Raw genomic sequence first — 13,179 nt, 5'->3', positions numbered from 1 at the left:
AGTTCAAGTCCTGAATATCCTTGTTAATTTTCTGTCTCGTTGATCTGTCTAATATTGATAGTGGGGTGTTAAAGTCTCCCACTATTATTGTGTGGGAGTCTAAGTCACTTTGTAGGTCTCTAAGGACTTACTTTACGAATCTGGGTGCTCCTGTATTGGGTGCATATATATTTAAAATAGCTCTTCTTGTTGCATTGATCCCTTTACCATTATGCAATGCCCTTCTTTGTCTTTTTTGATCTTCATTGGTTTAAAGTCTGTTTTATCAGAGACTAGAATTGTAATCCCTGTTTTTTGTTGTTGTTGTTGTTTTGCCTTCCCATTGAAGAAACAGTGAGTTGAGTAAAATGCTGATAAGTGAGGAAAGATATACAAGAGATATGGATGAACCAAAATTGGGAATGTACTGAACCCATAGGGCTTATTTACCACCTTAATGAGCTTAAACAGGAAAAATTGGGTGTGCAGGGATTCCAGCCAGGTTTGGATAAACTGGATACTATTGTAGTAAGAGTAAGACAAACACATTTTTTTTTGTATGTGTGATAAGAGGACAATAATTAGTGAGCATGTTAAACTTTCTCTCTAGGTCAGATGGCCTACTATTGGCAGACAATCATCACAGAAATGGTCTACACATTGGCACATCTGTTTATCTGTAAACTAGTTCAGTGCCATGAGGTAGCTAGTAAAAGTCTGTGTGGTTTAACAGATTCCCATGGCTTCCCCTTCCCCAAACCCTGGTTCTTCTTGATTAGGAGTAAACAAATGTTATTGCTGCACCCACAAACTTTCCTATTCAGACTCATTAACTCATCCAATAAATGTTCATTAAGCAACTACTATGACAGGGACTTGACATTGTTCTAGTGGAGGAAATTGGTAGAGAATGCACTGATTCCAGTACAGGGAAGCACATGGTATGAGGGAAGCATGCACAGCAAGGAACTCAGTATGGAGAGGTGGGAGAAGGTTTCCCAGAGAAGGTCTCTCTTGAGCTGGACAACTTGAAATTAGCCAGATGAGAAAGGGGTGAACCAATCACCTCTCACAGAAGGATCAGCATGTTCAAAATTACAAAGGCAATATATCTGAAACAGGACAACATATCTGAAATATATATGAAACAACAAGGCAATCTCTCTGAGAAACTCTACAGCAGAAAGTGTGTTTGGAGTGGGTAAAACACTCAAAGTGTGATCCTTGGACCAGCAGCACTGGCATCACCTTTGAGCTAGTTAGAAAAGTAAATGCAAGGGCCCCTCCTGGACCTACTGAATCAGAATCTATGGGGATGAGACCCAGAGAATTGTGTTTTTAATAAGCTCTTCCATTGATTCTTATGCACATTAAAGTTTAAGAACCACTGAGGGAGAAAATGGAGTAAACAAGACCTAAAGAACTCCAAAAGGTGACTTGAAAAAGTCAACTGTGTATAACAAATTCTAGAAGATCTCAGGCTTTTCGGCTGGCTGGGCCTACTCTAACAACCAGAAGGTATCCAATTGTACAACATGCAATCACTGGAAGACATAAAGCAAAATAGGTGACGTCTAACAAGACGTCTTAAAAGACAGGTCCTGTTGTAGGTCTATAAACTAAGATTGCATTTATTTTTGTGAAGAGAATACCCCATGTAGTCTGTCTGGGTCACTAGCACACCTAATTATAGCAACATCCACATCACCGGTCTTAGCAGATATGGTCTCCTGTGTAGGGAGATTATCTCTTGGTTGAACAGTTTTGAGTCAACTTAAACAAATCAAAACAGACTTACCTTATTCTTCAATCATCACTAATTAAAGACACTTCTGCAAAAGGCAGGCAGGGCCTTTGCTTTCTTTTAAAGTTGCAAACAAACCCTGGCATAAAGACTGCTCAGAGATAGTTTCCATTTATAAATGTGTAACATGGATGCAACTTCACAGGCGTTTCAGAACAGCACTAACGAAACTGCCAAACTGGAACATGGAAGACTGCCATATCAATATTCAATTAGGAAATGAGCTGTTGTGCCATCTTTCTCCTCCTCCACTCCCCTCTCCTTTGAATTCCTACGCCTACTGAATGGAAATGGTAGGATGGACACTGCGCTCCCAACCTCACAGCCTATGTGTTGGTGGTTACCAGTTTACTGAGTCCCTATTTACTAAGCACTATTCTAACAATGACCACAGCAGTAATGGTAATTGCCCTTCCATCATTCTCACCTCATACCAGGCACTGAACGTTTATATGTATCATAATTTAATCTTTGTAACAATCTTGAGTTAGGTACTATTATTATTATAGTCTCATTTTACATGAAGAAACTGAGCACAGAGTGGTTAAAAAACTTGCCCCAGGCTGGGCGCAGTGGCCCATGCCTGTAATCCTGGCACTTTGGGAGGCCGAAGCAGGTGGATCACCTGGTTAGAAGATTGAGACCATTCTGGCCAATATGGTGAAACACTGTCTCTACTAACAATACAAAAATTAGCCACATGTGGTGGTGTGTGCCTGTAGTCCCAGTTACTCAGGAGGCTGAGGCAGGAGAATTGCTTGAACCCGGGAGGCGAAGGTTGCAGTGAGCCAAGATCACACCACTGCACTCCAGCAGCCTGGGCCACAGAGCGAGACTCCATCTCAAAAAAAAAAAAATAAAGAAATAAAAGAAACTTGTCCCAGAGTGCATGTTCTTAGTCACCATGCTACAGTCACTCCAGTTACTCTGCATTCATTACTTCATTTCATCTTTAAAACAACCTTGAAAGATACATATTATTAGCTCTATTTTTTGCACATTGAAGAAATTGAGGATCAAGGAGTTAATAATTTGCTCAAGGCCACCTAAATAGTAAGTAGAAGAGTCAGCATTAAACTTGACTGCAAAGCTCACATTTTTCCCTCCACACCACACTGCTGCAGGTTAAAAGCTGGGGTCATAAACCAAGAAGGACCCTGGGTTCAGGGCAGTTCATTTCATAAGTCACATCCAAAAGTGGCTCAGGTTACAAAAAGATGTGGTTCTCCAGGCAGGGGTCACTGTGACAAAACTAGGGGTCATGGGTCCCTGGAGAAAGGGAGTGTGAAAAGCAGATGGCTCTTAAGTTTACAATGTCTTTAGAGGAAATGAGGATTTGGGAAGAAAGGTGAAAAGTCCCAGCCCACTGTTAGCAGAGCTTGCCAAGCATTCTATTTTTCTCGTCATGAGGCTGCCTTTTCAAGCAGATTCTCCCCTTGCATTTGCAGAGAACTTGGCTGGGCCAGGGCCATATCCTATGGCTGCAGGTCAGAAGCTAATGGCTCCCTATGGGTTGTGATTTTAGTCACTTGCCGCTCCAGCCAAACCAGCTAAAAGACCACAGAAAACAGACTTTTTGTTATGTTATTGTTTTTAGAAATCTGGAATGAAGAAAGAAGAGTAAGTTCCCAACCAAAGCAAAGCCTATCCTTAGGAACATACATGCACACACACATGTCAATTGAAGTATTTTTGATGAATGATTAATGGGGCTTTCCGACAATCTGGCAAAATAACAGTTGAAGGGGTTTTAGCACAGCCTTAAGATTCATAACAACGATTAATCTCTTTTTGTCATCATTTTACCGAAATAATTAATAGAGAAGCAGAAAGGGGCTTTCCTTAGGGGGTTTCTGAAACCCCTTAAGGGTCTAATAACTGTATCCATTCATTCTTAAGTTTATAGTGCTTAAACTTAAGTAGCATAATATTTAAATAGCAACCTTATATTTATGCCACTGTGGATCTTACTATATTTAGGAGACAGAAGCTGAATGGGGAAGAATAATAATGATTTATTCAATTTAATCATTTACTTAATTTATCTGGTGCTCTGAAGGCCTGGGGAAAATATGGCTTAAAATAAAATTTTAATCAGCACTCATCAGAGCAAATTGTAATGGCCTGCTAACAAAATTTTCCAAGCATGGTAAGTTCTGTGATGGCAGAACTGTGTCACATCACTGATGTGGACCGGCACATGGCTGACGCTCTACAGCTGTCTATCAAGGACTGTCTTCCCGGGCCTCCTTCCAGTCTACCACTTTGATGATGATGATGATGTTGGCAGTGCTATGTACTTGCTCCCAAACAAAGCTACAAGGTAGAAACTACTGCCTTTATTTTACAGGTGAGGGAAATGAGGGTGAGTGGTGCTCTATGACATGCCTAGGTCACAGTGCTGGAAGTAGTAGAGCTAGGATTTGAACTGAGGTCTCCCTGCTTCTGGAGTCTGAATTATTAATCACTGTTTTAGACTGCCTGTGTATAGCAGTGTGAGTTTAGAGGTGGTAAACTTGAATTCTTGCCAAAGTGAAGAGGAAGAGTCCTTCCAGTTATTTCTGCACCATTTTGGGGAAGTGTGTAGCAAGAAGGAAGTGTTTCTATTTCACTCCACACGTCATATTTTTGATACTGTAGCCCGTTAGGAACTCACCATTGGTGATTCTAAAATGACTCTAAAATTTATGTGTAAGTTCCTTTTTGGGGAGGAGGGGCAGAACATATTTTTCAACAGATACTTTGTTATAAAATGGAAACGAGGTTCCCAGAGTAGTTCATAAAAGCCAAATTAACTCGTAATTAAAATATGGTGTATCTGCAGCAATAAACTAATAATTAAACCAGATGGAAAAAGGTACCATTCAGTAAGACATAATTTATAAAATTAAGTTGAGTGCTCAAGGACATGCAGACTTAATGAAGAGAAATATTTTTTTAAATCTGGGGGAAACTTCTGGATGCTTTTATAAAATATTTTATTAGAAACAGATCATGCGGGCCCTTTCATTCCAATTTCTCTTCAAAACCTGGCTTTCCTGTTCTTTGTATCATTGATGCAGGTGATATTGCAAGGCACTCTCATACTTGACATTATCAAGATTAATTTGGTGCACATTTAGAACACAAGATGGAGGGAGATAAAAGGGAAGGAGGAGGGAAGCGCTCCCAGTGGGCACTGGGTGGGGCTGGGCGATGAGCGGGGATGAGACGAGGCAGCAGCAGAGTGGATGTGTGCTCTGAGATGAGGAATCATATCCATGAGCTCTACATGGGAACAAGGGCAGGAGGGAAGGACAGGGTGGCGCAGCTTCTTGAGGAAGAAGCATGGCTGCTGGGGGGACAAGTCAGAGGTGTCTGTGTGTGTGTGCCACAGTGCTCATGGGATTGTGTGTCCTTATGTTTCATTGCTTATTTGTTCAATATATCAAGCACCGTCTTGGTCCCTAGAACTGTCCTCACAGACAAATCCAGGTCCTCAAGGACCTTACATTTTTTGTGGGGAAAAGAGACAATAAACAAGCAACACATATGCAAAAACAAAATGATAGCTAGAAAATAAAATAATAGACAGCGGTCATAGCCAGGATGGACTTAACAAGGCACTAAGAGAGTAAATAACAGGGGCCCTAAACTGGAAAGGACATCTCTCAAAGGAAGTGAGATGAAAGTCCATGTACACAGCATGAGAAGGAGCTAGAAGAAAAGCATCTCAGGGAGGGACTAGCAAGATCCCAGGGCCTGGGGAAGGAAGGACAGAACCTGATGTGTCCTAAGAATTGGAGGGAGCTGGAGTTACTGGAGCTCAGGGCTTCCGAGGGAGAGAGGGATGTGAGGATTGGAAAGAGGGAGGTAGGCATGGTCCAGGATAACTGAGGGCCATGCTGAGGAGTTACAATTTAATTCTCAGTGCAAGGGGAGCCACCGGGGTTTTTCAGGAAGGGAGTGACAGGGCAGAGGAGCTTACATAGAAATAGTTCTGGCTGCTGAGAGGAGAACGAATTGGAGGTCAAGGGTGAGTGTCCTCACCATGCAGCCTGTGTCTTTCTGTCCTTTGTTATGGGCACTGCACAGACTGGGAAATAAGACTGTCACTTGCTATCTGGCATATTACAGCTGGAAGGACACTCAGAGACTGTGAGTAATGTGGTATTGAGACTTGATTTCACAGAGCAATAGAAGACATAAATGGAGGACTCACAGAGTATTGCAACTTCCTATTAGGCTAAAGAAAGTAAAATCTCAGCTACTATCACTTAATGTCATAGGAGACAAGATATTTTAAAACCAAAAATATAAAGACATAATCACAGGGGAAAAAATAGTTTTATAGGAAAAGCCACACCTTCCTTATATTTTTTTACGTTTTGCATTAGAATCAGTGGAGAACTCATTAACAGATTGGGTACAAATCCACAGTTCGGTATTCAGAACATCAGAATTTAGGAACCATTGATCCCACCCTTCTACCCTCTTTCACAGATGAGAATAGGTGAGCTTTAGGAGGCACGTGGCTTTCCCAGGGTAATGAGGTACATTCAGGACAGAGAGCCTAGGCTTCAGTCTCCCAACTCCACGTTAATTCTTCTTCCATGGCATCATCATGCTGTATATCTCAGCTTACTTCTCCTACTTTGCCAAGGTACATCTATACCTGTGTTGTGCGAAGTAGGAGAACACCTGCCATTTTTCACTTCTCTGGCAATATTTCTGAGGGCTCAGATACCTATTAAGGAACAAGTATCCAGCAAAACAGTGCTCAGAACCAGAGCCCAACAACACAGAATCCTTTTCTTTATAGAGAAGAGTAAGCTGCATCTCACCTGATCTTTAGGTAGGCTGCAACTCCAAACACCAGCAGCACCACGGCAATGACTGTCACGGTAATGGCGGCGATGCTGCCTGTGGGGGAGGAAGGGCACAAAAAAGAAGATACATGAGGATATGGGGCATCACGTGACTTTGGCCTGCATAGGTAGTATCCACCTTCTGCCTAATCCCATCTTTTCTCTGAAAGGGGAAAAAGCTACTTCAGATCATTCTGTATGACATTCACAGTTAGAATAAAACCCAGGATCTTAACTCTGTTACCAAAACACTTTTTATGCAGGTGAAATTAGGTAAATGGTCAATATTTATCAAGATTTTTTGGCTGACCTGGAATTCAGAGAGGAGCACTTAGTCATATTTTGAATATCTTTTTAAGAATGACATCAATCTGTTGTTGTTGCTGCTGCTGTTGTTTGCAGGGGTAGTGGGTTTTACATTTCGTTTTGTCCTATTTTCTTCTTTTATGGGCTCTGCCTCTTCTTTCTACTACTTGTGAAATATTGAGAGACTTAGGATGTTGTATTCAAGGGTCACTACAAAGTAATGTGGTTGGTTTTTTCATAAAAATATCAGCAGTATCCACTTTAAAAGGGTTGCCTTGGTAGGAAATACACTAATTTTCATAAGGCAATCAAGTCAAAGCATTTTAAAACATTCTTCTGTGGGAAATATGTTCAGTTTTCATTCTTGAATAGTAAATTTGGTTTTATAGAGGATAAAGCAAAGTTTGATATATAGAATAAGGTCAGGTCTGATAGGTAACACTATTTTGTGTTTGTAGAAATATCCTGGTGCGATATAAAGTAACGTGAATGTTTTATTACGTAGTTTGAAATCTGGTTCCAAAAGCAACTATTAATGGACAGTTTAAAAAAACTCTTTGAGCATGTACCCATGTAAGAATAACCATAACTCCTCCAAATACTACTTTGAAGCACAACATGCTTTTTGTGTGAGCTTTGCATTAATAATGAATATACTTTAGTTTTATTTCACCTTAAAAATGGCAAGAATCAATTGGGCTCTTGTGCCCTAATACTTAAAGTGAGTTTTTGGCACTAAAGCTGGTGTTAGGGACCCCATGTACTCTTTTAGGCAACTGGGAAATTATTTACTAGTACTTCAACAAATGAATTGGACTCTTTTAAACACACTGCAAAGAGCACAAGAGATTTGGAGTCTGAATATGTGGATTCAAGTGTGGTTCATTAGTAGCTGTGTGACCATGAACTATTTACTTAACCCTGATGACTCTTATACTACTTACCTGCTGAGACAGAGGAATAAGAGTGTTCTACCCATCTTGCATGATTTTAAGGGGATTAAATGAGATGCCAGGTGCACCAGTCTAAAGCACTATGCAAATATATGATCCTGGACCAATTCTCATCTCTTGTGTGCTAGGTCTCAAAAGTGATGACTCTCCCCCACATTTTTGGAGATTTATCACCGTAGATTATTTTAGTATCTCTTCTTTTATTTATTTATTTTTGTCTGCTAGTTATGAATGGCTCCTGTTACTGTTCGCTTTATTAGCCTTCCCACCAAAAGAATTATAGCACAGTTAAGAAGCCAATCAGTCCACTTGTTAATTCTTTAGTAACTTCTCAAAAGCTTTGGATGAAAGAATGCTACATCAGACATCCATGCTCCTGCTAGTTATAATTTCTAAAAGAGAGATAAAAAAAAATCATTGCTAACATTAAGACTGAGACCAGAGCTTGTTGTGTCTACGAAGACTTATCATATTTAACCATTTCAGAGCTTACAAGCTTCTGAACACTCACAGATCCATTTCTTTGCTCCTGGAATCATTTTGAGCCAGATTAAGGTAATTATCAGAATAATTCTTTTTCCCTTTTTTCTATTGTAAAGACAGAATTATGGCACTGAATGATCAAATGTGCAGACTGGGTCAAGCAGAGAACATCCGAGGTCAGTTCCCCTTTTGGAAAACCTCCACTCCTATTTTGAAAGACTCCTCTTGGCTTCTTGGCCTCTAAACTGTGTTGAAATTAGAACAATTCAAAGTTCACTGAAGCCTCGTAATAGCTCTTTGAAAAGCTTATGAAAGGAGGGTTATAACCACAGGGTAAGGTGATAGGAGTATTTTAAGATTCAAAAAGATACAGTCATTGCAATTAAGAGCAGTGTAAAAAACTGACCTTGTAATTTAATTTCTCTTTTTTGAAAATGGAAGAAAAAAGAAGGAATATAGCTGATTTTTCCGCAAGACTCTTCTTTCTTGCTCCAGGGATAGCTTAATACAGAAAATCACAGGTTTGGCCTTTTTCAGAGATTCTTCTCTAACTTTAGCAGTTGGGTCCCCTCCAACTTTGTGATTTACTGAATTTATTTATATACCACCTCTTTCTAAAGATAAATCAGGCAGGTTCTCCAACTAAAGTGCATTCTTTTTTTTTTTTTTTTTTTGGATTGTAAGTGATAGAGTGACCACCTTCTCCTCCATGTAATGGGTGGCTCTCTAGCTCCAAGTTTACCCCCAGTCTTCAAATGGGGCTCTTCCACGTCACCCTACCATGTCCATAGAAGACAGCCTATATGACCAGAGCTGGAATTAGCCAGTTATTTTCCTCCTGATGGGCCCTTGAGGGCAGCTGGGCAAAGGGGCACTTCTGAGAGTTTGTACAGCCCAATATAAGGCCAAATGGTATAAGATAAAATAGATAGTACTTAAATATTTGAACCACTGTATTAACTATTCTGCTACCCACTGACTCTTCTCAGTGGATGCCAGCCATGGGAACAAGAGTCCTCCAGAAGCAGAAAACCTTTATCTGGCCCTGAGCCTAGAAGATCTTGTATCCTGAGCTTGCTGTTACCTCCACAGCAGTGGCTGCTTTCAGAAGCAGCTGGTAACATCAGCCCTGGGAAGTTCCACACCTGAGGGCATTACAGTTTGGGAACATAAAGGGGTTGCTAAGCCCATGTTAGCACAACTTTATAGGGTGAGTGAAAAGGCTTTATTTCCTCCTTGTGAAAACAAATGCCATTTCCCCCTGAGTTTTGTTTAAACTAAACTGGAATTCCCCTCCTCCTCCTCTTACATTTTTCAATATGAGGAAGGGAGAGAAAAAATGAGGAAGGTGTGGCTGGGGGCAGAGGAGCCTCTGCCTTATGAGGAAGGTGCGGGACACTGATGGGCAGTGCACTGGGAGTGGAGACACCGGGAAGGTGGCTCGCATTTCATTTCTTCCTCATTGGGATTTGTAAGTTAGAGAGTGGGTGTGACTCATGTGATAAAGCCCTGGAATGGGCAGAAATTAAGAACTGGAGGAAACTTATCTATATGTTTTATAATCCAAGATACAAGAACATTCCACTGTGCTAGCACATTTCACTCTACCAACATGTTCTGCCTATCCAAAGGGTTGGTGAAGGCTTGTGAACCAAAGCCTCTTTGATTTTTGGTCTCCCTGAAGTCTGGAATTCCTCAGGGTTGCATTTTGCCACTTTTTTTTTTAATGGCCCAGGACCAGAATAAACGGGCTAAAGAATAACCATAGCTACCATTTGCAGGTGATTACGTTGGGCTGAGACTGTGCGCAAAACTGTATAGCTATCATCTTATTTAATTCTCTTTACAAGGTGGAAGAATTGTTCCCATTTTATAGATGAGGAAGTTAAGGCTCAGAGAGATTAAGGTTTTACATGTGGTAAATGATTGAACTAGCAATTGGACCCAGTACTATTTAATCCAGGTTTTGCATTTTTAATCATTAACTTTTCTTAGCTTGGCCAGCTCCTATTCTTCTTCATCATCTAGCTAAATATCAACTCTTCTGAGCCGTTTTCCTTGACACCCCTGAATAAATTACAGTGTTGTTGTGTGTTCTCAGGTCTCAGCATTGACTTCTTTCAATCATTCTGTGTTATGTTCATATGCTTCCCTAGGTCAATTCTATTCGTGGCTATCTTGCATCTCTTCCCATTTCTTTGTGCACTGTTAGCTTAAGGCACCATCTTTGGCCCACAGTGGATACTTAACTGATGTATTTAATGTTGAATAAACAAATATAATTTTAGCTTAAAAAAGATTACTGGAAAATTTTTTTTTACCTTAATAGATGTGCTAAGAAAGTTTCCACACAGCTGACTCACCACATATTCACCTTGGAATCACCTGCTCCAGTTCTTACTTGAGTACCTACTCCTATGACTACATCTGTGGTCCTACCTCCCCAGCTCCCTGTCCTTCTCACTGTGCACTTGAAAGTCCCCAACAGTGACCAAGGTGGTTAGCTGGAGGAGAGTTCATTTAGAAATGAATTAGTCCATTCTCATGCTGCTAATAAAGGCATACCCAAGACTGGGTAATATATATATATATATAAAGGTTTAATGGACTCACAGTTCCACATGGATGGTGAGGCCTCACAATCATGATGGAAGGTGAAAGGCACATCTTACATGGCGGCAGGCAAGAGAGCATGGGTAGGGTAACTCCCTTTTATAAAACCATCAGATCTTCACTATCATGAGAACAGCATGGGTAAAACTCACCCCCATGATTCAAGTATCTCCCACTGGGTCCCTCCCATGATGCATGGGGATTATTACAATTCAAGGTGAGATTTGGGTGGGGACACACAGCCAAACCATATCAAGGAATAACTGTCTAAATAGAGTCAGATAACATCCTTGAAGCAGCCAGAGCAAACTCCTGGTCAGCCTGGTTGGCCACTACTCCACTCCCCCACAACCCTGAGGAAGGAGGCTGCCTTCGGGGTTATTCCTTTCCCTGCTTTAGCTCTGTTCTATCCCTGAGGCAGTCCAGGAATGTGTGGCATCATTTAAGAGTCTCTCTTCCCACACTCACACATCCCCACGGGCCCGCACGCCACACACATGGGCCCCTTTTCTTTCTCACATACTCAGAAGGGGTTCTGTTCATGTCTAAGCCTCCTGCCTCTCACTTGACCAAAAGGGTCTTTCTATATTCCTGGGCTTAGCAATATTCTCAAACCTCAAATGTTCCTCTAGGGACTCTTCTCATTGAGAGATTTTCTTTTTATTTCACTTTAAACATGAAATAAACATTTTATTTGAGCTCTTTGGAAGAAAGATTAGTATTCGCCAATTGTATCAAAAACGTAAATATTAGGACATGATGGGATGAACCCAAACAATCTCTGAAGAAAGAACTTTGCTGGGCTCTTTAAAGAAGTTTTGTTGCTCTGAGAGAGCTGGGGGTGGAGGAGGTGATGGTGGAAAGTTTCCAGAGGTGAAAAAGAGGTGAGTGTCTCACTGCTATCCATAGATGACTCCTGAGCCACATTCTCCTTGAAAATTCACCAGTCAGCTTATTCAGAAGGTGCGTGTAAATACTTGACCAAGTTCCTGAGTATGTGTGCATGCCTCTGATCTATTTTGAGAAGAGTCTTTAACAAACCTCTTGACTGTTTTTCAATATTCTTGCTCTTTTCTTCCCACTTCCTGGTCCAGAGATTAGGTAAGAATTGGAGAAGAGGAGCAGGTGGCCACTTCAGAGTGTGTGGTGGCTCCTTCAGTCAAGGTCACCAAGAGGGAAGGAACATTTTGTGTCAGAGGAATTCTTTCTCTTTAAAAGCATGTGTCTGTGGATGTGCTGGAGGAGGGAAGTGGGTGACTGGCGAGGGCTTGACAGTTAGAACTCTGTGCCTACTGAATCTCTATATATTATGCTAGGCTCTTCATTTTCACAGCAAGAGTATCAGATCACGTCTCCTTCCTCCAAAGAACAACAGTAATAGCAAGAGAAATAAACAACAACAAAAATAAAAGCAACTAACATTTTCCTGTTACTTACTGTGTGCCAGGGACTGTTCTATGAGCTTCACTTATTTCAGTTCATTTAATCCCCATGAGAACTCCATAAAGTAGGTATTCTTGTTATCTCCATTTTACAGTTGGGATAACTGAGTCACAGAGATGCTAAGGACCCAAACCACAGAACTGCTAAGTAGAAGAACTGGGATACAAGCACAGGTTCGAGAGTCCATGTGTTACCCACTAGGCTCTCCTGCCACCCTGGGCTCTAGTACTAAATCTTCAACTGTTTTAAAATAAAACCTACAGCTTTGATGCATCCTCTGTCTGCTTTCTCTTAGCTGCCCTGGAATCAGGGCCTACCTTAGGCTGTGTGATGGCGTGGGTCCTCTTGTACATACTGGTGAAGGAAGATTGAAGCTCAATAATTCAAATTAATTGGGAAGAGGGCTAGTTAGAAGCAGACAACAGTTCTAGAACAGCAGCCTTAGATCGTTCAGGTCATTGGTTCCTAGTGTGTGTTGTGGTGCAAAATAACTGCTCAGAATGCTGCCAAATGCTGTTCATTTCAGTGTATTAAATAACCCAGGGTATATGGTAACTGCAATTTGCTTCTAGTGGGGCGGTAGTGGGAGTAGGGTATAGTTTGTGAGATGGAGAGAAAGTTAGAAAAGAAAACTTCAGCTCTCAGATCTTAGACACTGCAACCTAGGTAGATCCTAATTTTACCATTATTGAAAGTCTCTTTGTCTTCTGGCCTTGTCTGCTTGGATTTCATTCTATTCTTCTTTCCATTC

The 13,179-nt window shown here is 41.0% G+C and overlaps 1 protein-coding gene across 2 annotated transcripts in view; it reads right to left on the bottom strand.

Moving 5' to 3' along the window:
• Positions 1-13,179, bottom strand: part of PARM1 (prostate androgen-regulated mucin-like protein 1) — a 111,786-nt gene that overhangs the window by 7,043 nt on the left and 91,564 nt on the right. For both annotated transcript variants that reach the window (XM_017852976.1, XM_017852977.1), the window contains one exon: positions 6,607-6,685. In XM_017852976.1, coding sequence (XP_017708465.1) covers positions 6,607-6,685 — 79 coding nt within the window. The remainder of the gene's footprint in view (positions 1-6,606; positions 6,686-13,179) is intronic.

The sequence above is a fragment of the Rhinopithecus bieti genome, unplaced genomic scaffold (genome assembly GCF_001698545.2).
Source record: "Rhinopithecus bieti isolate Rb0 unplaced genomic scaffold, ASM169854v2 scaffold_35319, whole genome shotgun sequence".
Classification (NCBI taxonomy): Eukaryota; Metazoa; Chordata; class Mammalia; order Primates; family Cercopithecidae; genus Rhinopithecus; species Rhinopithecus bieti.
Note: the sequence above shows the minus strand (reverse complement) of the source record. Positions and strands in the feature narration are given on the sequence as shown.